General features: G+C 36.4%; 1 protein-coding gene across 2 annotated transcripts in view; it reads right to left on the reverse strand.

The window, feature by feature from the left end:
• Positions 1–25,025, reverse strand: part of synpra (synaptoporin a) — a 38,426-nt gene extending 13,401 nt beyond the window's left edge. Inside the window, exons 1-2 of one of the 2 annotated variants that reach the window (XM_056468066.1) lie at positions 24,935–25,025; positions 24,747–24,812 (exon numbers count right to left, since the gene is read on the reverse strand). In XM_056468066.1, coding sequence (XP_056324041.1) covers positions 24,747–24,812; positions 24,935–24,952 — 84 coding nt within the window. In that variant the 5' untranslated portion in view covers positions 24,953–25,025. Of the gene's footprint in view, positions 1–55; positions 168–24,746; positions 24,813–24,934 lie in introns of those variants that run through there. The other variant, XM_056468067.1, reaches the window with a different exon arrangement.
• Positions 25,026–25,427: the final 402 nt, after the last annotated feature.

The raw sequence follows: 25,427 nt of genomic DNA on the forward strand, positions 1-25,427 counted from the left end.
ATCAAATCACTTATCTGCAACCAGACACACAAGAGAGTGTGAAGCCAAGACTTACCGGGGCAAATATGACCATACACATTTAAAAGCCAAAAACAGAAAAATCCAGCTTCAGAACATATCAGATGCTGCTGAGAGTCAGATGAGTAGATGAGCAGTCTGTGCTGGTCCAGTGCTGTAGATGTTGAATATGAGCTCATGAAAGAAGGACTGCCTGTCTTAATATAACACTGCACTGCCTCTTTTGCTCAATACCCTCAAACACACACTGAAGAAAACAGATGGACTCCCTAAATTTTCAGATCAAGCAACATTTCCATGCAGAGAGATTGTGTGGCACAGTGATTTTACCAGTAACAAGGGGAAAATTGAGTTTGGGACCCATAACAAAAGGCTAAGAAATGGTGGTATTACATTTTAGTCATTCAGTAGACACTTTTAAATGAATTAATTTGGGGGAGTTAAGTGTGTCACTCAAAAAAAGTTGCATAATTTTTTAATAGAGTAATTTATATTTAGCAGATTAAGATGCTTTAATTTAAAATGTCCTCAAAATAGTCAAAATTTTTGTGTGATTATTTAAATTATATAAGATAACAGTGTTCAATAATATAAATTACAGATCATGTATAATAATTATCAACACGCTATTGCTATTAATTGATGTTCACCATGCTATCCAAGGTTATTTCAACCATTATGAAAAATTGTGTTTAAAATTGAATAATAATATATAATTGTGTGTCCCTCGTGATATTAAAAAATAAATATATTGCTGAGGAGTGAAAGTTGATACTGAAATGAATTGAGAAATACACATACATTAACTAACAAAATTGTCTGGAAATTCTGTATTAAATGTTATTGGGATGTGACAGTTACCACCTGTATGTAAAGCAAATATTATTAAGGCAACACTACAATAATGTAATAAAACTGTTAAATGACATGCGGATAACAGTTTGAGCTTGTTCTACATGCATAAATACCTATTTCAGATTTATGTCAATAAACAACATGATTAATAACCACACAGGCAACATCTCTTCATATAAGACAGCACTGGTCTGTCATTATAGCAAAAACAATGATGCTTCTTAAGACTAAGCACAAAATGTCTGCTCACATTTCATGCCAAAGTCACAACCCTTAACAGTGAAGCGTATGTCTGCATAATGAAAATAAAATTCTCATGATGCCCATTAGAAAAACTCAATATGCCACAACTGGTGCTGAATCTCTCACATTCAAGGTGCTTCATCACAGACAAAACAAAACCTGTTTCTATGATATGAGGTTGTGCAAGCTTTACGTCGGTGGTATTTTAATATCATTGATGTACTGTTGTAATTTAAGTTTAATTTAGAATTTTTTTTCTAAATATTTCTTCTTAAAATCAGTGTGAATATGAAGTTTTTTGAGACTTATTTAAGTATGTTGATGTACTTCTTACAGTAATGGAATATTGAGTAGTGGGCGAGGATTTCCTTTTGTCCACAATTCCCTCAAAGCAAACTAATGGTAAGAGGGGCATGGTTTAGTAAACTTTGAAGTTGTAATGTGGTGGGAGGCTGACAACTGAGTTGAGGATCCAAATTCAGGGTTTATTATGAGAAAAAGGGTCAAAACGTGGCTAGGCTAAACATAGAAAAACGCATCGTAATGCTCACAGATAAACAAGACTTAGCCCTGAAACCTGTGTGTGTGCTTTTTAAATAGTCCTTGTAATCAGTTTATAACAATCCTCCGGCTGTGTGTATGTAATCAATAGAACCCGGAACAGGTGCGTGTGAGTGCTGCATGACTGGATATGTAGTTCTTTAGTGTGGTTTGTGTGTGTAGTTCTCAAGCGATCCACATGTATACCAGCGATCTGAAAGGATAGTGACAGAAGTTTACCAAAAAAAAACAGTGGACGTACTTGCACAGATTAATTGCTCACATAAATTATAACAATGTACAAATATTGTAAATTTTGATTAAATTTTGAACTTTAAATATTTATATAGCTTTATTTTTGTAATGATTGTGGCATTGCATCAGAGAGTTCCACTTGCAGCCTTTCCATTTAATTGGTGGTGAATGTTATAATGCAGGAAAAAGGGAACTTTATTATAAAGAGCCGTCAGACAGGCAGAGGTCGAGACAGGAGCAAACAGTCTAAAAGGGTAATTTAAAAAGAGTTAAGCCAATAGATTAGTAGAGGTCAGGGCAGGTGACAAACAATCAAACAGCAAGAGACAGTCCAAGAGTCAAAACAAATAACATGTTGCCCGTTTCTAGCACATTTTAGCATATAGCTAACTAATATTACCAATAATTTAATATTATAATGTATTTCACACAAATCTCCCGCTCTGTTTCAATTTTGTTATTTCTCCCGGAAAACTCCTATTGTTCTGCAGCTGTGTCAGTGTAATCAGTGTCCAAATTGGTAACAGCTGTAGAAGATAATCAGAGTCTGAATTGGTGCAATGCATGGTAGGACGTGTAGTCCAGGTATACTGTAGCTAATATTACCAACAATTTAACACTGATAGTATTATAATATAATGAAATGGGAGTAGTCTTAGTGGCAAATGTTATGAAGATGTCCCTTAAGTGACCTACGGCAAATGTTACAATGTGGATAAAATGGCAGTGAAAGTTCTAGGGCAGACAAAAGGGGACATCCTCTGAGTGATCAACGGTGATTTTTATGTCTTCTGAATGACTGGCAGTAAATGTTATGCAGATGCAGACAAAAAGCGCATGTCCTCAGAGTGACCTGTTGTAAAATAAAAAGTTTTAAAACATACTTTAACTAACTGTTAACATGTTTCTAGCATGCTTAAGCACATTGTTAAGGCCCCAGTATACTTTAAACAAAAGAACAAATTGAAATATATTGTTATTTTGAATAAATTTCAGCCAAGTAATGTTTATTTTGATGTTGTTTTGGTAGCTCGAAACAGCTCACCAAAGCGAACTTTGCCATATAAACACCTTTAAGCTACCATTGGTCATTTACGCAATCAGAGAGTGTGTTCTAGAACTCTGCATTCTTTTACGTGCTATTAATTTCAGACATGAGAACAACATCAAATACAACAACTTATACAAAATATACAACTTATACAAAAATAAATAAAATGAAGAGTCTGTTGCAGATGTATCTGCACCTGTATGATTGCTCACAGAGAGAAATTAAAAACTTTTAGTTGTTTACAAAACTGTTTTTATCTCTCAGCTGCTATTTTTGTGTTCTAGGGTACACACAAGCAACGTCACACATTTACAACTTTGTCCCCCTGCAGCATGGGGATGTTGGAGTGTTCAAAAACAAATACGAGCCACAAACTTGTGTATTAAAAGTCCATACATGTAGCATAGTGGACTTATAATACACAAGTTTAAGGCTCGTATCTGTTTTCACTAAATCACAATTTCTAAACTGACGTTTGTTATTTTTAGAAGCATCAATATGTCGAATATTGAATCAATAATCAGATTGAACTGATATTGCAAATCTGAATCAATACTCAGACCTATCCTGAGTGTCTGATCTGTTTCTGGCGGTCATAACCTCCATTGAAAGAGATGCAATTAAAATATGCCCCCAAAAGAATGTTTAAATCTTACAAGACAAACTTTTATTCAGGATATATTTGCCCTTTAAGAGTTCAGCATGAAGTGTAAGGATTCTCTGGTGTGTCCTTCATCCTCCAGTCCATCAGTTGAGATTCTGCTGTGATGGATTTATCCATTCAATATAGTGAACCTTTGCTGACGCAATCAGATGAAAGTGTGTCTGACAGTGCTAGAATCACACTGGACTTTAGCTGAATCTAATAGACAGGTGTGAGAAACCAATAGCATGACAGGTGAGTGAAAGAACGACAGCGCCTTTCAGAGACCTGCAGATGTGCTGAACACCTGTGGAGCTGCTGGTGCTTTTCCCCACCAAAAAAACTCTCAGTCTTCACACTTTCCAGCACTGAGACCACTCAAAAGTGTGTCAGACAGAAAGTGTGTCAAGTTTCTATCTTTAGTGAGGGTGAGGGTGACCTGGGGTTTGGGGAAAGCCTCGCTTCAGTCTGAAGATGAAGAGCTGACACAGAATTAGGAGACCTGAAAGATGGAGGTGTCCAAATGCTTAAGGCTCACTATACGGGTCTAGAAATCCCACAGAGAGACTATGATTCTCCGCTGCATTTAAATTAAATAGAAAACACATTAAAAAGATCTGGAGGCTATGACAGCACCATGTTTTGTAAGATAAATCTTTTTTAGGTCATGTCAATGGCAACTGGTTTGTAAGATAATATACATTTTTATATAGTCCTGAAAAAATAGCAGTTGTATCATGTAAATGGGTGTATTATTATTATTATTATTATTAATAATAATAATAATAATATTGATAATAATAGTGATATAATAATAATAATAATAACGACAACAATAATGATAATAAATGTATGTCATGCATGTCTTTCCTACTGTGGAGCTCAATGGCTACTAGTTTCCAACATTGTTCGAAATATCTTCTTTTATGTTCAACAGAAATAGGGTTTTAAGAATACTTGACCTATCCAAATGCACACACACATTATGAGTGAGGAGTGAGAGCACACACACATACACTATAACTGCACTGACTGTACAGTGACAGTGGTTCATGTCATTGAGATTTATGGCAGAGACGCTGAATCTCCTCCAGCAGGAGACATGATGTATATGCTAGAGCAGTCAGTAGAAAACCACTGTTATTTAGAGTACAGTAAATCATTCTGCAACTCCATCAAACTGCCTTCCTCTTTTTTGAACTATGATGATTTACTGTACAAAAGCTGTTCATATGGTCATATGGATGTGAATTATATAGAGAATTATATGTAGATTTAAATGGATAGGTGACATAGTATATATATACTACCTGACAAAAGTCTTGTCGCCTATCCAAGTTAATTTAACAAATAATAACTTGACTTCTAGTTCATCATTTGATATCAGAAGTGGCTTTTATGAAAGGTGAAGGCGCCTAGATTACGCTTATTTTACCAAAACAAAATATGATCATGCCTTGATTTTTAATTATTTAATTAGGACAGTAAGGTCTGACTTTGCTTAGACAAATGTCTTGTCACTTAACAGAAGTAATGTACAGTATAGAATATAAAGTCACTGTGCAGTGGAAAAAAATGTAATATTGTGTATGACTCCCATGACCTTGGATCTCTGCAACATCTCTGCAAACGCTCAGATAGCTTATTAATAAAGTCATCTAAAACAGCAAAGAAAGCAGTCTTGCAAGACTCCCAGAGTTCATCAAGATTCTTTGAATTCATCTTCAATGCCTCCTCCTTCATCTTACCGCAGACATGCTCAATAATGTTCATGTCTGGTGATTGGGCTGACCAATCCCGGAGCACCTTGACCTTCCTTGCTTTCAGGAACTTTGATGTTGAAGCTGAAGTATGAGAAGGAGCGCTATCCTGCTGAAGAATTTGCCCTCTCTTGTGGTTTGTAATGTAAAGGGCAGCACAAATATCTTGTTAGCTCAGGCTACTGATGTTGCCATCAACTCTGCAGATCTCTCACATGCCCCCATACTGAATGTATCCCCAAGCCATGATCCTTCCCAAACTTGACTGATTTCTGTGAGAATCTTGAGTTCATGTGGGTTCCAATAGGTCTTCTTCTGTATTTGTGACGATTGGGGTGCAGTTCAACAGATAATTCATCTAAAAAAAAAAACCTTCTGCCAGTTTTTTAACGGATCAACTAGAAGTCAAGTTATTATTTGTTGCTCCAACTGGGATCGACGACAAGACTGTTGTCAGGTAGTGTATATGTCGCTTCCTTTCAGGTATTTAGACTTTACCAAACTGTTATTATTTGATAATAACAAATTTATTATGATTCATAAAACACACTTAAGATTATTATCAAAAGTAATAGTATTAAAATCATGGCACATCATTATCATTGTTATTAAAATTATAATTATTAATTTTTAATAAGTTGGATTCTACTTTTTAGGAATAATTTAATATGATATATTGTGTTAAATATAATAAAAAATTCAAATACTAAAAAATTCAACCGTGGCACATCAAACACAGAAAATAACAAAAATTCTTTTACACATATCACAAACCATGCTTATCAGTCTTTATAACATCACATGTAATGCAAGATGCTTTATGTATTTAAAATAATTTAAGGGAGTAAATCTGTCATGATTTAAATAAGTGCCTGCAGGATTTTATCTTTCTTTTTCGTTGGTTGCTGCTTGACTGGTAGTTCATTGTACTGGCAGGTGAAGAGCGTGAGATCATACTGTCCTCATATTTCACAGCTGAGAGTATCAGACAGAGGAAAAGCCCTCTGAAAGCGTGTCTGAAATTAATTTCTCCTGTGGCTCCTATTGAGTTACAGAGGGAAGTATTTATTCAGAGCCACTGGTCTCGGGCCTGAGAGACCGAGGGAATCCAATTTCTCATTTATGTGGATCGTTGGAGCGGCAGAAGAAGTGGCCGTGTATCGACAAAACACTGACGCTCATCCGACCACTGCTAATTTGTTTTGAATGTGGATCCAGCATTGAGGGCGGTGTAATGGAGGTCAGCAGAATGGGCTGCAGATCCACGTCTCAGACCTCAAACACAGGCTGAGCAGATCTATATAGCATAAGGACTATGTTACGGTTTTTTGCACTTTTTTTGTCACAGAAATGACAAATTTGTATTTTTGCCTAATTCGAAACAGCTATTAATATCCTTACATGAAGCTAAAACACACACACAAAAAAAAAAAAAAATAAAGCAAACAGGAAAAAATCACCCCTAGGAAAAACTGTTACTTACAAATTTATTCAAACTATGTTATACATTAATGTTCCTTCGGCTTAGTCCCTTTATTAATCAGGGGTCGCCACAGCGGAATGAACTGCCAACTTATCCAGCATATGTTTTACACAGCGGATGTCCTTTCAGCTGCAACGCAGTGATGGGAAACACCCACACACTACAGGCAGTTTAGTTTATTTAATTCACCTATACAGCATGTCTGAGCACCCGGAGGAAACCCAAGTGAACATGGGGAAAACATGCAAACTCCACACAGAAGTGTCCACTGATCCAGCCAGGACTTGAACCAGCGACCTTCTTGCTGTGAGGCGACAGTGCTAATCACTGAACCACTGTGTCACCTATGCTATACATATACTGTATTTTCTCATATTTTAAAATGTTACGATTTACAAAATTCCCTTATTTTTTAACTACAAATTTCATTTTACCTTTTTGAAGATTAGCATTATATACATACTTAAAATATATGTAACTTTTCTGTTGCAGTGTTATTTTATTTATTTACACTAAAATATGAAATATCTATCAAAAATGCTAAAATAACAGTACTTTGGAGTTTTCTTTGGACCAATATGTTTGTTTTTTTGTCATCTGCTGTTCTAATAAGATCTTTTTAACAGTGCAGTAGGCTGTGTGATCAACATTTGAAACGAGCCCCTTTGCTGCCCTCGTCTGTTTTAGCCAGGAAATGCTATATTGAGTAAATGTTAAAACAGGTCTACAAAATGAAACAAAAATTAAGAGTATACATCCTTTTGGGTGCTTCTGAAATCACACTATGTAGCTAAATATTTACACCATTTACACCCAAAGCAACAATGTGTATTAGCTAGCATCACTAGCATAAGAAAAATTCACATGGAGTTTACACAATGTAAATAATTAACATACAATTGGTCCATTAACATTTCTCTCTGAAAACAAGTCTATTATTTACTTCATAACCAGTATTTCCCCTTTCGGTCCATGTAACATATAGACTGGATTGTATAGTAATGTGTAACATGGTGATGTTGATGTTTATGGATCTCGTTGATAACTGAAAGGGAATTAGCGTCATCTGGTGGCAGCTTCAAGATGAGCCTCAAAAAATAAACGTTAGATTGTTTTCACTAAAATGAATTCTTAGTTTAAAAGTAACTTTTCATATATTGTACATACAAGATACGAATTCAGATAGTGTGGTGTGATGGGGAAAACGGCATTGAATCTGATTAATGTGAACTTCTGGGAGTTTTAGAGTGTATAGCCAGAAGGAGAAGGTGCGTCATGATGATGATGATGATTTAATATGTTCCTTTTTAAGCTACTGTCACTTACTCACTTCGCTCATCTACAGTAATTACAGAAGAGCAATCATCCTAATGTAGCTCGCTTTACACATTTCTCTGAGTGTGTGTTACATTTGGTCCCCCTGAGGAAAATGGCTCAGATTTAAGCGAAAATGTATTTATCTTATTTAGAAAATCTGTAGAGCTATAGAATATACAGTGTGTACAGTGTAAAAACATTATGTCTAAGTGAAGTCCTTATGAAGATAAGTGTGTGTGTGTGTGTGTGTGTGTGTGTGTGTGTGTGTGTGTGTGTGTGTGCGTGTGTGTGTGTGTGTGTGTGTGTGTGTGTGTGTGTGCGTGTGTGTGTGTGTGTGTGTGTTTGTGTGTGTGTGTGTGTGCGTGTGTGTGTGTGTGTTTGTGTGTGTTTGTTAGGTTCTGTTTATGAGCAAGAAACCTTGGGTTTGAAAATGAAGTTTTCTTTTTAATTTTGGGAAGAATTTAAAACTATTTCAAAAATAATAGATTTAGAATTTAGATGAACAAAGCTTTTTTTTGTTGTTGTTGTTGTGCAGTGTAATAGATGATCTTGTAGTCAGTGTGCAAATTATACATTGACGAGGGGGGTCAACTTTTTTGGTAGTAATTTGGTAATACATGCTGCAGTGAATCAATTTATGAATGTATTTAAATTACATCTAATTTATTAAAACATTTATATGTTTTCAGTGTTTTGTGGGATATTTAGTGACTATTTTACTGTAGGTCAAACTATACAATTGATGTGTCTAATTTATCTTTATTTTAGTCTACATGCAGATATTAACACCTATTTTACAAGAAACTCTAGAACTGCCAGTTTCGGAATGTTGAATGATATTTTTCCTACCAATGATTGTTGGGGGGTGTGGGGTAGGGGCTATATCTTTATATAAAGATATAAAGCTATATCTTTAAAAAATGATAATGTCACTTTTATTTACACCAGGTGACTCTTAATATTAAAAAAGTCTTCTGTCATTTCCAAGTTATGCTACATATTCCTTATCTAGATCCCCTACAAAATCACCTCATGTGAGCAAGAAAACCTTTTTGTTGCCACATTTGGAAGTTTGTGTAAAATTTTCCACATTTCCATTTGCCATATTATCAATTTGCAATTTATTCAATTTGTAGGATAAATGACCCACAACTAATGCTTTTCTCAAAGAGGAACAAAAGTTACAAATTAACAAACTCAGTCATTGGGGCGGCACCTTTTTTACTGATATGTTTACGTTAGGTACCAATATGGACATTTTAGGCACAAACATGAACGCTATAAATATAAACATTCTGTAAACTTTACGATAAAAAACTGGCAGCTTGGTTGGCATAACTTTACCATTAAATATATGATAAAATTATTTCAAAATGTACCTTATTTCATTAATTTACACAGTGATAATACACCAAGGTTTTGAAGTATTAACATCTACATTGTACCTTCCTCATATAGGCAATGAAAAGAACCTATTCTTTCACTAAAATTAATGTAATTAGTGTTTAAGTATTTAAATTAGTGTAATTTACACAACTAATAAACACCATCATGGTGACACACATGAGCCTCTTTACTTTCTCTTTACTTTACTCCTTTAATTTTGTGGATAAGGAAATGTTGTACTCACTCCACTGAAGACATCCATTAGCCTACAACTTCAGTTCTAATTTCCAGCAAACAAATAAATGAACAATATTAATGAGGTGTGGTCAAAAACTGAGTTATATCCAAACACACGTCCTATTCTTATGCCCCATATGGTGATGCATACGTCTCTAAAATCCGACAGGGGGACAAATCTAAACTTGTTTTTATTAAAACAAATATAAATATGCATATAATAAATAATACTGCTAATAATAATAACATTATAATAAAAATGAAATTGTCATGAATAAGCTAAATAAAAATCCTGAGGAAAGAAGGCGTGGAGGTAGAGGTCCTTTATTTATTTTTTTCATATATAAAGATATTCATGTGTTGCTGTACGTCCTGTGTGTATTAAGCAATGTGTAAGTGTTTATACCCGCATAGGCACATAAGTAATGCGACTTTGGACCAGCTTTCAGTTGTTCAATGACGCAGTCTACTTCAGTTTCTCAAAATAGCAACACACCAACCAAGGGTGTAGAATTGGCATGGATGGGGGAGACATGTCCCCACCAATATCCACTAATTACTGAAATGTCCCAACCAATAATTTAATTATCTTCAAAATAAAATAATGCTCCATCAACCCTTAGTAACCTACACATGCACAAAGTCAAGTTTGCTACAAGTTCACTGTAATACTATTAGCCAAGGCAGTGCAATTAATTCAGTAAATGTCAGTAAATCGAAATTCAGTTTCGATTTTGACCTCCATGATTATGAAAAACAATTTGGGATAAAAAGTTAATTTGCATCACACACCTCTCTAAATTTCTCTACACTCATACCTCCTCAAAGCCCGATTGCAGTCAATGTAAATTGACTTTTGCAGCATGTGACGTGATTGTTATCTGTATTATTAAGTGTTATTCGAAGTATTCATGTTTTTAAAAGCAGGAAAAAAAATTGCGCAATCCATGCACTCTACAGATGTATATCCCCACCAATGTCAAGAGCGAATCTACGCCCTTGGTGCCAACAATGTGCATTAACACACCTCCTTTATAGACCGAAACACCTAGGTGTCCACAAAGTGGCACAAATTGATTTGCTTGAAAATTAAAATTGCGCTGGTCTGAAAATAGCAACAAATCGCACCAAACATGTGTTGCATCTTATTGCGCCGGGAGTATGATAGGGCCCATAATAACTGAAGAGGAAAAAAATTAAAACAAAAAACTTAGTAATATGAAACATAAAAAGTGAGAGATTTTGAACCTTTATTTCTGTGAGTGTATAAAACAACAGCATTAAAAGTGTCTAGTGTGTTTGTGTGAACACATGTGTCTTGATAATGTGAGGCAGTGGAACAACGCACTAAACATACACTTTCACATGGATGAGCACATGCTTGCCCAAACAAACAACACACACACACACACACACACACACACGCACACACACACACACACACGCACACACGCACGCACGCACACACACACACACACACACACACACACACACACACACACACACACACACACACACACACACACACACACACACACACACACTTTTCACCCGTTCTCTGCTGTCCTGCATTACAGCTGTGTTCGTCTCTGTCTCGCTCTTTCACACTGGTGTGACTGTGAGCAGGTGAGTGTTTCCATGCCGAGGCTTGTTTATCAAGCTTTCACAGCTGTGTTCTGCAGGGCAAGATGAAGAGCACGGAGAGTGGAGAAGATTACAACAACAACACTGCCTACACACATGCATGCACACACAGTGCAGCTCTATTCTGAATGAGGGAAAGAGAGAAAGAGAAGAACTATCAGTGTTTAATGTTTGGATTGATAATTTGGTCATTTTAATGAAATATTAATTATTATTATTGTTTATAATGTTTCCTCTCTCCCCACATATATGGGGTTTTACAATAAAACACCTGGTTTTAGACCATGATGTATGGTGTAAGGCCTCTTTTTGGGGTCAATACAGCATTAATTCATCTTGGGAATGATAGTTCTGCACAATGTCCAGTAGGATTTTGAGCCATTCTTCATTGCAAAATAGTGGCCAGATCACTATGTGATGCTGGTGGAGGAAAATGTTTTGCTTTTTAAAACATCAAAACACTAAAGTGTCTATTGAGACACTTTAGTGTTTTGGTGTTTGAAAAAGCAAAACATTTTCCTCCACTTTTTTAAAATTGTGACCCATATCTGATTCATGTGATTCATGTATTCATGTGTGGCCACATGGCTAGTGGCCACACTAGCCATGATGGAAGAAATTGTCTTGCTTTTAGTTCTGCGAAATATGTGACGTTCGCCCAACTTTAAAATGATTTTGAGGTGGAGGAGGAGGGAAAGGGCCGTCAACACAGCTTGCACCTATATGGTTTATTTATTGTGTCCTCCACTGACTCATCTTGCCACAGATCAAGAAGGCAGGTAACTTCTGCTGTAGACCACTGACCACTTTCCTCCTCCATGTTTCCTCTGTTGTTGTTGATTACCGTGTTGGCGTCTTCACACACGCTCTTCCTTCTACGTCATTAAACCGCGGAGAAGTACCACATTGTCGCAAGTTTAATGACGTACAAAGTGGAATGCCTCAATAAATCCGATCTGCCTGTTTAGATGATAGTCGCATTGTCACATATTAATTTCCACATATAAAGGAGGCCTGAATCTGATCTCTGAATATCCAAATGCATGTGTTTTTTCGTGTTTACACGGTCATAGAACAAATCCGATCTGTGTCACATATGAGCAAAAGATTGTAATTGGGTCACATTTAACTGGCAGTGTAAACTGGGCTAATGTCACAGATGCGCTAGAGAGATGCGCACCAACAATTAATTTTCTTTTGAACTCCGATATGTGACTCTTAATGTTCTGTGCAAAGCAATATTTTAAACAAAACTGTGCAATTACTCTGCTAATTAAACCATCAAACTCTGCTCTTATGTTTGGAATGTACAATCAATGAAGACCATTACCAGGCTGGTCAAATTTAGCCATGAAACACTACACTAAATTGGCCAGTGTTTATTATTTATTTTAATTTAATGAATTGTAACTTTTGTAGGTTTTGTTTGCTGTACAACACTGTACAGTGCATCGTATACGTAAATATTCCAAATAAAATATTTCAGTAACTATATTTTAAGAAGACGTACAGTACTTAAACATGCTCCATGCACTTGCTATAGTATTTACATGTAACTAACCCTAAACATATTCTAACCCCAACCATATTGTAAGATTAATATTAGTCAGCGGTTACAGTGTAACTGTACTTCATCTTAAAGGGCACCTATGGTAAAAAATCTACTTTTCAAGCTGTTTGGACAGACATATGTGCATGTATGGTGTATAGACCGTCATATTGGGGTGATATAAGCACACCCAGTGCTTTTTTTTTCAATTTAACAACATAAAAATCGGTGGACCATTTGGAGCGGTTTTCAGATCGACCGCAACTTTACGTAGGTGTATTCCCCACCCACCAATATTAATTGACAGGCGCGTCATCATATTATCTGTTTGTTGATTCACGTCCGCCATTTTCAGCGTGAATCGAAGAGATATCACTAAAGGAACACCCTAGCTCTATTTTTAGATGCAAGGCTCATTGGGTTCAACACAAGAGCAATATTCTCCACATTATCACTCTAATCGGAATTATTAGTTGTATCTTTAGGTAGGTTTGCAAACATGTGTACTTCTCTTTGAGTCTACCTTATACTTCAGCCGTTTGCATTTTTTTGCGATCCCAGAAGCTTCCTGTGATCTTAACTAGCATGTGTTTTAGAATTCTAAACATAGGTTTCTATTAGGGTACACTCAAGTCGACGGCTGGGCGCCGCGGACCGCTGCAGAATTGAAGCGCCGTTGAGTGTACCCTGATAGAAACCTATGTTTAGAATTCAAAAATGCGTGGCGCGACGATTCGGGACACTTCATGTTTCTGCCGCACCACAGAGAGTGTCTGGTGTGCCGTGTCGCGGCTACGAGCGGCGCATCCGGTGCCTCATTCAAAGTTAATTCAGTGTGCGTGGTTATTAGCTTCTGTGTACAAGCTCGGCACTTGAAACTAGCACACAGTTGGCTGTAAAACTGTACAAAGACACATATGATTTTGTACTCTCTGCTTGGTCTGTGTCCGAGTCGTACATGTACGACTGAATGCGGATCCTCTCACTCCTGCTCCTCAAACACAGAGCGGGTGAGCTCATGGGCTTTTTTATAATAAAAAAATCTGAATTGTGTTTTAAACTGAACCTAAACTGGCACACTCAGAAGAACCATAATATTATTATTAAATCATAAAAAAGAGGTAAACTATGTGCCCTTTAAAATAAGTGTAACCTATATTTCAGACAGAAAAAAATATTTGACATCTGTAGTGCACACTATCCTTAACCCAAATAATTATAGTTCGACTTGCTGACTTCTTGTTCTGACAACCAAAGTGGATAACAATTGATCACTTAAAGATAAAAAGAAGCGGAAAAGTTACAGTCGCTGATGCTGAACTGCAAAACAACTGTGAAGAGCAAACGACATCTTAAGCTGATTTTGTTGCTCTTGTCAGCAGTTATAGATCCGGATGCACCTGTGTCATACTAAAGCATCCGCTAATGACACACACAGACACACAAACACTCAAGAGCGTTGCGTCTGTCTGCCTCTCCTTCAGTCTGTATTGAACACTTCAGCATCTCTCAGACTTCCTGAATATCTCTGATAGGTGACTAAATACTGCTGAATGCAAATCCACACACACACACACACACGCACACACACACACACACACACAGACCCATACAAACACACACAACAGCGCCCGCAACCTTTCCATCCCCCAACCACTGCATTCTTGCCACGCTTCATTCTTGCCATGCTTCATTCCAATGATTCCCAGTGTGAGGCAGGGGTAAAAATATCCCATGTTCTTGCACAAGTATCAGTGTCTATTTGATAGACTGGCTCAGTTAGAGTTCAACTGATCAACACAGAGTGCATTTAAAGTTTAAAACAATTGCTATTTGCAGGTTCATGACAAAGCTGGAACTACTTTTTGATTCATGGAAACCTCAAGTAGTGTTTCATAAGACAATCTGAGTTCAAACGTGAAGAAGACTGGATTGGATGATCCCAAAGCTTATCATCTGTACAATACGCTCAGGCCAGTGTGCATCTTGGCACTCTTATGGCAAGCTGTTGTATCATTTAGAATCCATTTCATATAACAGTGTGTGCAGTTAACGTGTACTTATAGTGTATGTACCAATGGAAGTACTGGGTTATATAAAATGACTATATGGGTTAAGGTTAATTTCAGGAGTAGGTTTAGGGATGCCTAGTTATTACCCATTTTATGTAATGACAGTGATTATTACATAGTATGTCAACCCAGGCTCATTCTAAAAACATACCTCTACAGAATTTTCTGGAGGCCGCGAAATACGTCCCTGCGGCACGTTTTTCTGCAGTTTTTGTTTTCGAGAATCAATGAGAGGCCGTTGTGTACGTTTTTTGAGATCTCAAATTTCCCTCACGAGTGCTATTCGCGCCTGCTGTTCTCTCGCAAACCACCCAGAGCTGTCCTTACGGAGGTAAGCGGTCAGCTGGTAAGCGTGAAAAGGAACGCCGTCACACCGCCCCGTAGCGTTCGTTTAAAAAAATGAAATGCAGCCATACATATCTCTGGCAACATAATTTGCGGTCTCCAGAAACGTCTACAGGGCTACATTTTCAGAATGAGCCTGTGTTGCAGTATGTATATAAGTAACACGACTTTTAAAACTTAAACTACTCTTAAATTACAAAAATTTTGTTTAAATTTAATATGACTAGTCAGAATGTTCACAGTGGAGTTAAATGAAAATCCTATGGTAACACATCATCATTGGAATCCATTTTGCTGGCATATTACAGTATGACAGTGGGCGGGTTAAAAGAACCAAAACTAAGACAGACGTTCCGGCACGGAATGCAAATTTTCAAAGCAGAAGTAGTAGCAGCTGATCAATAAGCATTAGTATCTATTAAATAGGCATAAGTGTCTATAATTAATAAGTATTATTTATCTAAATACGGCCTAGTATCGAATTAATAAAAGCATGGGATCATGTGAGGGAGGAACAGGCTCACATGATCCCATCCACATTAATGGGATGGCCGTTGAGCCTGTCTCATCCTTCAAGTTCCTGGGGACCCACATCTCAAAGGACCTTTCCTGGACCACCAACACCTCCAGCCTGGTCAAGAAGGCTCACCAGCGCCTATTTTTCTTGAGGCAACTTAAGAAGAACCAGCTTTCATCAGCTGTCTTGGTGAACTTCTACCGCTGCACAATAGAAAGCATCCTGACCGACTGCGTCACAGTCTGGCATGGAAGCTGCTCTGTTGCTGAGCGTAAGGCACTGCAGCAGGTGGTGAAAACTGCCCAACGCACCACAGGGACCACACTGCCAGCCATTGAGGGCATCCAGAAGAAACGCTGTCTACGCCGAGCACGCAGTATTCTTAAGGAAACCTCTCACCCTGCTCACAGACTGTTTTCTCTCCTGCCTTCCGGCAGGCGCTTCAGGCTCCCCCGGACAAAAACCAGCAGACTGGGGAACAGCTTTCCCCCCAACCACACCCCCCCCCCCCCCCACCCCCCCATACACCCCCACACTCCTCTAACTTATACTCCTCACAATCACTGCACTGTTTAACATTTGCACATTTAAATTTGCACATATTCATTGCACTACATTGAACTGATTCACTTGTTTGAACTGTACATCCCCACTGCACATGGACATTTCTAATTATGTACACACCCACTGTACATATACATTTGTAATTATGTTTATCTATCTGCACACTTCTGATTACTAATAGCAACCTGTACATATATTCATTTATTGCAAATCGCTGTTCATAGCTAATACAACCTGTATATAATGTTCATTGTACATCCATCTGTAAATATTACCATAGTTTTTCTATAACTGCACTTTATAACTTATACCTGTATCCTGCACTTGCTGCTATTGGACTGCTGGTTAGACCTAAACTGCATTTCGTTGCCTTGTACGTGTACATGTGTAATGACAATAAAGTTGAATCTAATTTAATCTAATCTAATGTACGACTAGAATAAATACAAACACACAGTATCTATTCAATAATACAAGTATCTAATAAATAAGCATCTAATGATTTAGTACTAATATCTAATAATAAGTACTAGTATCTACAAAAGTTCTAGTAATTGATGAATGAATACTAGTTTGTAATTTTATTGATCACAGCTGGAACTAAATAGTTGATGACAGAAGACAATCTCAGTAGCCACTTTTCCATCCACTTATTTTTATAAAATAAAAAACGCATAAAAATAAATGGTTGATGGAAACGCCAAGATGCGCGTCCGTGTCTCACACCTTCAAACACCACCGCGCATTCATTGCATGTCGGCATCATCTTCTGAGGCGCAAGTCATTTATTATTAAATAAGGAAAAGATAATGCAGCTTCTCCTACCGCAGTAAATTCCATTTTTACTGTTGATATTTGGCGCTAGTTAATCAGGAAGTGACGATTTTGTTATATTCACATTTAAAGAATAAGTACTAGCATTTATTTATTAGGCACTAGAATGAAACAAATAGAGTATATGCCGAAGCATGCTAATAGGACTTTGAATTTGCCAAGCGCTTCCAGTCAACTGTGTGCCAAAGAAAAAAACTGCACGTTTAAGGTCTGTTTTCTTTAAAAATCAGCAATCTCCACTGGCTGAGTGACATCTGATATAAAGTGGGTCTCAGATTGTACAAGAAGCACTGCATTAAATTACATTTTTCCCCGCCATGTCTTTATAATATAAGCAATTATTTTACCCCTGTATATTCAATTACATTACAACATCGATGCTGAAAAAGGAACCGTATAAAATGGAAAAAATTTCACAATAACAGGTCACCGGAAGTTTATCAGTATGGAAAAAACACTAGCTCGGCATATACCCTATAGTATTAGCATCAGAAAAGTGCTAGTATGTAATGAATAGTTAGTTACAATTTATTTTAAGGTGTCCTTCTTACAGTGAAAATATTTATTCAACTACTGAGTAATATTAATTTCAATGTATTTGCTGTGTGGTTAGGGTTAGAATGTGGATTAGGTTTAGTGTTATTTGAAATGTATTTATACATAATTAATTGTAATTACTACTACAATAAGTACATGAAACATCTAACAGAGACACCTTAAAATAATGTTTAACCTTAGTTTCTAATGAATATGTCTTGGTATGTTCTAATTCTACGGGAAATAAAGCTGTGTAGCTAATGAATAAGTACTTGTTCTTCATAGAAAACACAGCAGCATTTAAAACATAACTTCTAGTAGCATACTACATAGTAAAAAATTCAGGGTTTCACACAATTCGTTAATTTTGTCTCAACACAAATCAATTACATCCCCAAAAATCTAACTCAAGAACTGTTTTGTTTTAGCTCATTTTAAATAAGTAGGTTGAACAAGCAGCAAGTTTTTTTGAGTGTAGTACATGTTATAGATTAAATGGTAAAATGGCTTGCCACACACTCTTTGTATGCTTCACTGATCATAAGTAGGCATAAAATCTCATTTTATTTTTAAAACACTGTCCCCCTTCTTTTCCTCAATTGCTGTCTCCCTATGGAGTTTCCATGGCTACTTGGTCACATGATCTAACAAAGCCCCTCCCTCTGCCCTGAGGTGACTGTCACAGCGGTTAGTCAGACTCGACCACCCGACCAGGATACGATCTGACTGTATATCTGAGCATGTATGTTTTTGTTTATATGCATGCATATAGGTCGATGCACCTCTGGGGTTTGCCATAAACACAAATCCACAATTACAGTAAAATAAAGAATTATTCAGTGATTCAAACTGTTTTACAGCTGTAATGTCTATATTTTGCTAAACAAGATCTGATGTGATTCTTCAACTTTTCAGTCTTTCCTCTGTTGCTTCTTATGCATGTGATGAAAAGGTGGGCCATTGAACTGCCGCCTTGTGCTAGAGACAGAAAAACGGAGAGACAGCCAACCTTTCACAGATAAATTTCTGCATATCTGCGCACAAGCAGCCAAAGCACATCTGCCCCCAGTCTGTCAAGCTTTCAAGACATCTCCATGTGGACAACCAACCACTGCTCTGTGAGTGTGTACAACTCTATTCCTTCGCCAGTCAAATTTACTTTAAAGAATGACACTGGCCGGCTCTCAGTGCTCTGTCATCTCTGCTGAAATTCTCTCTTACTGTCAAAGCACTTTTCAAATAAAATGAATTCATACATTGACTTCAAAAACTCACTAAGGTAACTTAGTAAAGCTTTCTTAGCCACATATATTTGCCTTTTTAATATTTCAAATTGACTTACATTCCACTGAAGATACACATTTAATTGTTCCATTCTATTCTATTCTATTCTATTATTTTTGACAGAAAAAAAGTTACTTATTTTAAATTTAAAGAATACATTTACATCCTTTTATCTCCTATTCTGTTTTACAAGTTTATACATTGGGTAGATTTCAAGGTACACATTTAAATTTTTTTATCTGATCTCTTCTATTACCTCAGTCTCACACTATTTTTCTCTTTTTCTGAAAGTCTTCATAACACCATAGAGGAGTTTTTCTTTAATTATTTCAGCAAATAAGATTGTAAAAAAAAGAGATTTGTTGTACTCACCCATTCACTGTGCTCTACATTTACCCAACTATAACGACTTCTGCTACTGAGAAACCCAGAAAATGTGAAAATGGTCTATTCTATTTTATTCTATTCTATTCTATTCTATTCTGCCCTGGTAGCCCTGTCTGTGTTGTCTTTACACATGGCTTAGCCTTGTTCCCAATCTGCTCTAAACTTGCCAGGAATGGTGTGCTCTGATTTTTGGATTTTTTTTAGGTTACTTGATGCATCAAACTTTTAATGACCCGTCTGATTTATAGAGAGAACACAGAACAAAAAGCAGCTTGGTTTTACTTGGTCTTTTATATTTAATATAAGTACTAACATAGTATTAGATTGCATTAAAAATTAAATTTATTGCTTTAAATCTGAAAATTACCTCTAAATCTCTGAATGATCTGTCTTTATCTGTCACACATTTTGATGTAAATTTGAAGAAAAGACACAAAGATCTGAACTTTTTCACCTACCCCATGGTTTTTATTTTATTTAGTCTTCAGTCTTTTCTAGTCATCCTGTTTATTTGATTTTATTTAATTTTGCATTATTATTTTCTGCAGGTAATATATTTTTTTTATTTTGTATTAAGTTATTTTAGTTTATTATTTGCTTTGAGTTATTCCCCCAGTCTTTCTTTGTGTTTTCTTATGTTTTTGTTTTGTCTTGTCCCTTTGTATTCCCCATTTCTGTCCTGACCTGTCCTGCCCTGACACAGAGTCTATGAATGCTGGTTTCCTTTGCCTGGCTGCTATACTAATACAGAGATTGTTATCCTCGCTAGACGCTGGTTTGCTGTACGCACTCCGAGGTCTCTATCACCTTCTGCCTAGTCTGATATTTTTTTTTTCGCTGTCCTCCAGCTGGGCAACACGGTGGTGCAGTGGATAGCACGTTCGCCTCACAGCAAGAAGGTCACTGGTTCGAGCCTCAGCTGGGTCAGTTGGTGTTTCTGTGTGGAGTTTGCATGTTCTCCACATGTTCGTGTGGGTTTCCTGTGGGTGCTCCGGTTTGTCCAAAGGACTAGGACATGTGAATTGGGTAGGCTAAATTTTCCGTAGTGTATGTGTGTGAATGAGTGTGTATGGATGTTTCCCAGTGATGGGTTGCGATTGGAAGGGCATCCGCTGCGTAAAACATGTGCTGAATAAGCTGGCGGTTCATTCCGCTGTGGCGACCCCTGGATTAATAAAGGAACTAAGCTGAAAAGAAAATAAAGGAATGAATGTCCTCCAGCTTGTAATTTACTGTGGCTGCTGTCAGTGGTCATTCAGGGCTGTCCTGCACTAATCACCCCTATTGTTGGACTTTTACTGTTTACCTTAACTTTTTTCACTGTCTGTCAAAAAAACTCATTCTGTATATGTCCTAACGTGCAAAACCTGAAGATTCTATATTTGACAGATGCTTTGATCCAAAGTGACTCATAATGCATTTAAGCAAAACAAATTTCTTTTTTTTGTTAGATCTGCTCTATTCTATTCTACATTTATGCATTTGTTGCAGAAATGCCAACTTACCCAGCCAAGGCTTGAACCAGCGACCTTATTGCTGTGAAGCGATCATGCTACCCACTGTGCCACCATGATGCCCCATATAGAAACATATTATATTTCATTTTACTATTATTATGTTTTATCCTGTCATACAAGAGTACTAGATATATTATTTTGCATATTTTATATGGGTCATTGGTCTTACAGAATCATCTAATTTCAACAGCTTAAGAATTGGTTAATTATCACAAATAATAGCATTTGAGAGAATGAGAGAGAGAGAGAGAGAGAGAGAGAGAGAGAGAGAGAGAGAGAGAGAGAGAGAGAGAGAGAGAGAGAGAGAGAGAGAGAGAGAGAGATGTGTGAGAGAGCAAATTTCAAGAGGAAGGCTGTATAGGAATCCCTGTGTTAAAAAAAAATGGCAGAGTGGAAACTACAGAGGAGGAGACAAAACCAAAGACCTGCTGAGAGGGAGATACACACAAAAAGACAGAAAGAAAAGCCACTGTGTGACCAAAAGTGATTAAGACTGCATGTTTCCCCGGTGATAAGCGTTTTTTTTTTCAGAGGACACTTCAAATGGAGAGCAGGGAGATTAATTTCCTCAGGAGAAGATGCATCGCATCCTCCAATCCCCCAGCATTCAATTGCAATAATTATCCAAAATGGCGTTGCCACTTATGGCAGCCTCACATTTGCATAGCTCAGAGTAGTTTATGGATGGTGAAATAAATGTTTTAATTTCCTCCTCTCCATATATTTTGAGGACGGAAAGGGGTCTGGAAGAGCACTTGACCTTTTGACTTTGTCCAGTTACTTTCCTGAGAACAGCTGAAGAATACTCCTTTTCATAAATACTCCTTTTCATAAAAAAACATGCAAAGTAATACAAATTATTTATTTGACCAGCATTCTTTTATTTTACTGTATTATATGCATATTTGTATATGTATATTATAATTAACAATGTATATTATTTTATCTGTATTATATGCATATGCACATTTCAACAAGACAATGCAAAACCACATTACAAAGTCCTGTCTGCAGAGGAAGATGATACAGGTCTTTGACTGGCCTGCCTGTAGTCCCGACCTGTCTCCAATAGAGAATGTGTGTCACATTGTGAAGCGCAAAATGCAACAACAAAGACCCCGTACTTTTGCCCATCTTACGACTCGTTTACCAGAAGAATGGGAAAAAATTATACCTGAAACTATTCTATTCCATTCTATTTTTTCAAAGTGACATTTATTGCATTCAAGGATATATATATATATATATATATATATATATATATATATATATATATATATATATATATATATATATGTATATAATATATAACTTCTATTTTACCACTATATAGCAGATGCCTCTGTCCAGAGTGACAATGCATTCAGAGGATGTTTACATCTTCTTTTCTATTATTTTAATTCTGTTTGCTCATTTAGCTTAAGCTTTCATGGCACACATTGCATTCAAGGTACACAATAACATTTCTATTCTATTCTAAACTGTTCTGTTCTGTTCTGTTCTGTTCTGTTCTGTTCTATTCGGTTCTATTCTATTCTAAATTTGCATATTCTTTTATCCTAAAGGTTATTCCTTGCATTCAAATTACACCCTTAATTTTTATCAGTTCTGTTCAAATGAATTCTTATTTGTTCAAATAAATTTTTGAATTTACATATATACATACGGCATATGCTTCATATCCAAAGTAACAAACAGTCCAATCAGTGTACACATTTACATTTCAATAATTTGTATTCTATTCTGTTATACATTTATGCATTTGAGAGGTACTTCAAAACAGAGAGGCTTGCACCGTATTGAAGTTACATATTTACATGTTTAGCAGTTCTATTCTACTATTCTATGATGCTCTATGCTTTTAAAAGACATTTCTATTTAAAATAACACTGCATTCAAGGCAAACTTTTACCATTTTTATTGTTAATTTAATTTTTTATGTTAATTTCAGCTCTATTTAAGTCCTGTTCTGTTATGTTATGTTCTATTGCATTCTATTCTGTATTTACATTCCTGCATTTGGCAGATGCTTTTTGCAGAGTTTCTTTCATAGCAGTCAACATAGACATTTACATTTTTAGCAGTTAAATTCAGCTTACTCCTATTCTATTAAATTTTATTCTATTCTATTAACATAAATGTATATTTTCATATATGCATTTGGCAGAGACTTATAGCCAAAGTGACTTACATTACATTACAATATGTTACATTAAGTTTTCTATTCTATTCAATTCTATTCTATTCTATTGCACAATTACATTTATGCCTTTTGCAAAGCGTTCATTCCAAGTGCTATGCATTGCATTCAAGATACTCATTTACATATTTATTTGTTCCTTTCTGTTCTATATTCTAGGAAACAAGTTACAATGTTAATAAAAAAACAGGCTGCACACATTTGACATTCCAAATAGGTTTTCAAGGCAAGATAAATCAGACTTTATTAACCAGAGTTTTACAAACGTCCTGCCATGTGGTAATGGTAGCATCTCATTTTAGAAGACAATTTCCTAATTGTTATACTTTCTGGGAATCCTAAAGTGTCGTGCAAAGGGTCTGATGTTAGCCACATATCAGCAGTAACATTCCAGAGAGACTTACAGATGGACGCACATGCACAAAAGCTGGAAATGTCCTTAGAGATCAGTTACTTTCTAAGTCTCATCAACCAGATTATGTCAGAGCACCAGAGTGTGACACTATGGCAAGTCCAACACACAGTTCCCTAACCCACTCTCATCAGATGGCCGTAGGAAAACACATTTTAGCTTCTTTTTTTCTTCTTTACACTAGAGGCTACAATTAGTGGCAGGATTGTAATTTGTGGTGAAAACAAACCACTGGGTTACAATTGAAAATAATACGTTCAACCATATTAAACTGACTTTTAGCCACCACTAAAGAAATGAGATTGAATGATTGTAATGTATCAAGCAAGATGTTCATAATTACTTAGTTTGTAGGCCACATCAAGTATAAAACAAGTGACACGTTATGCAAACAAACATGTCTCTCTCTCTGTACATACTTCATTATATTGGCTTCAGTGCACCAGATTAAGCTAACACAGAATACATTTCAAAGCAAATTATGTATTTACACATCTGTTTATACACATGAGCTCTTATGCATAGACAGACCACACATGTGGAAAACATAAAAAGGTCAACTGCAATGCTTTTACTATAATGTCATTATATTAATTATGCATTTACAGTTTGCTCAGAAATCAGGTTTGAAGGGCATATTAAAATGTAGTTCATTTAAATGTATCGATTGCGTCTTTATAAAGTGATAAGAGCAAAACCAATGAACCGAAAAGACTGCTGGTGCATTATATAAACCCGAGTTCCTCTGTTCATTTATATGGGATTGATCATGGCATAAAAATATCTCACTTTCACTTATAAGGAGCAATTTACATGTTTACAATTATGCAAAACTTAAATATGTACGATATTCGGTAAACATGCCACATTTCATCTTCCTACAGGCTAATAGAAATCCGCAAATGGATTAAGGGTCCTATAGTAATCATGGCTGTAGTAGATTTACTTATCCAAACAGCATGTGATGGTAAAAACGAATTTATAGTAACAAAAATCACTCTCTCCAGCACATGCCTGGACCAAGTTTATCGAGAAAAGTAAAGGAAAGAGTTACAGAAAAGGTGAGAGGAAAAACGCGTGCAATACGCACACTTACCCATTCCAGAAGACGAATAAATCCCAAAGGTAATTTAAGCACTTGAAATGTCCCAAGTGACACAATCTGTAACACCAAACGAACACGATAACACTATCTAATGTAGTTCAATTAGACAGACGTTTTAAAAATTTATCCAAAATCTCCATTATACTGTCAAATTTAAAACAACACTCTATCTATATTACCTGGTTAGCTGTTTCCATTTTGCTGTTTGAGGAAAATGCGCTTGTAAGTAGGATAGGTCAAGACCAAAACAACGCTAAATGAGTGATGTGCCAGAGTCGCGAGCGCAGAGCAGTGAATCGGCTTTATTCGCGCCTCCATACGAAAAGAGCCGAGTGAGTTCGGCAGAAATCGTTTCTCAGTACGAAAAGAGCCGAGACGTTTTCAAACAACTCTCTAGCCTCGTCATAAATCACTCACAAAAAGCCGACAGTATTCGGCAAAACCGTTGGTTTTAACGGAAAGAACCGAGCTTGTTTGTATTTGGGAGACACTTTGGAGTTCCTTGGAGACAGGCAATGATTGGATTTGATCAAATGAACCGTAGCCATGATGTTTTTCTTTATTGGACGATATTGCTATCAAATTACAATTTGTTTGGGCTATAAAACACCGCTTTGTCTGTCCAAAATTAATTTACTTACTGAGTAACAATCAGTTTTTGACTGAATAGCC

The sequence above is a fragment of the Danio aesculapii genome, chromosome 11, assembly GCF_903798145.1.
Source record: "Danio aesculapii chromosome 11, fDanAes4.1, whole genome shotgun sequence".
NCBI classification, from domain to species: domain Eukaryota; kingdom Metazoa; phylum Chordata; class Actinopteri; order Cypriniformes; family Danionidae; genus Danio; species Danio aesculapii.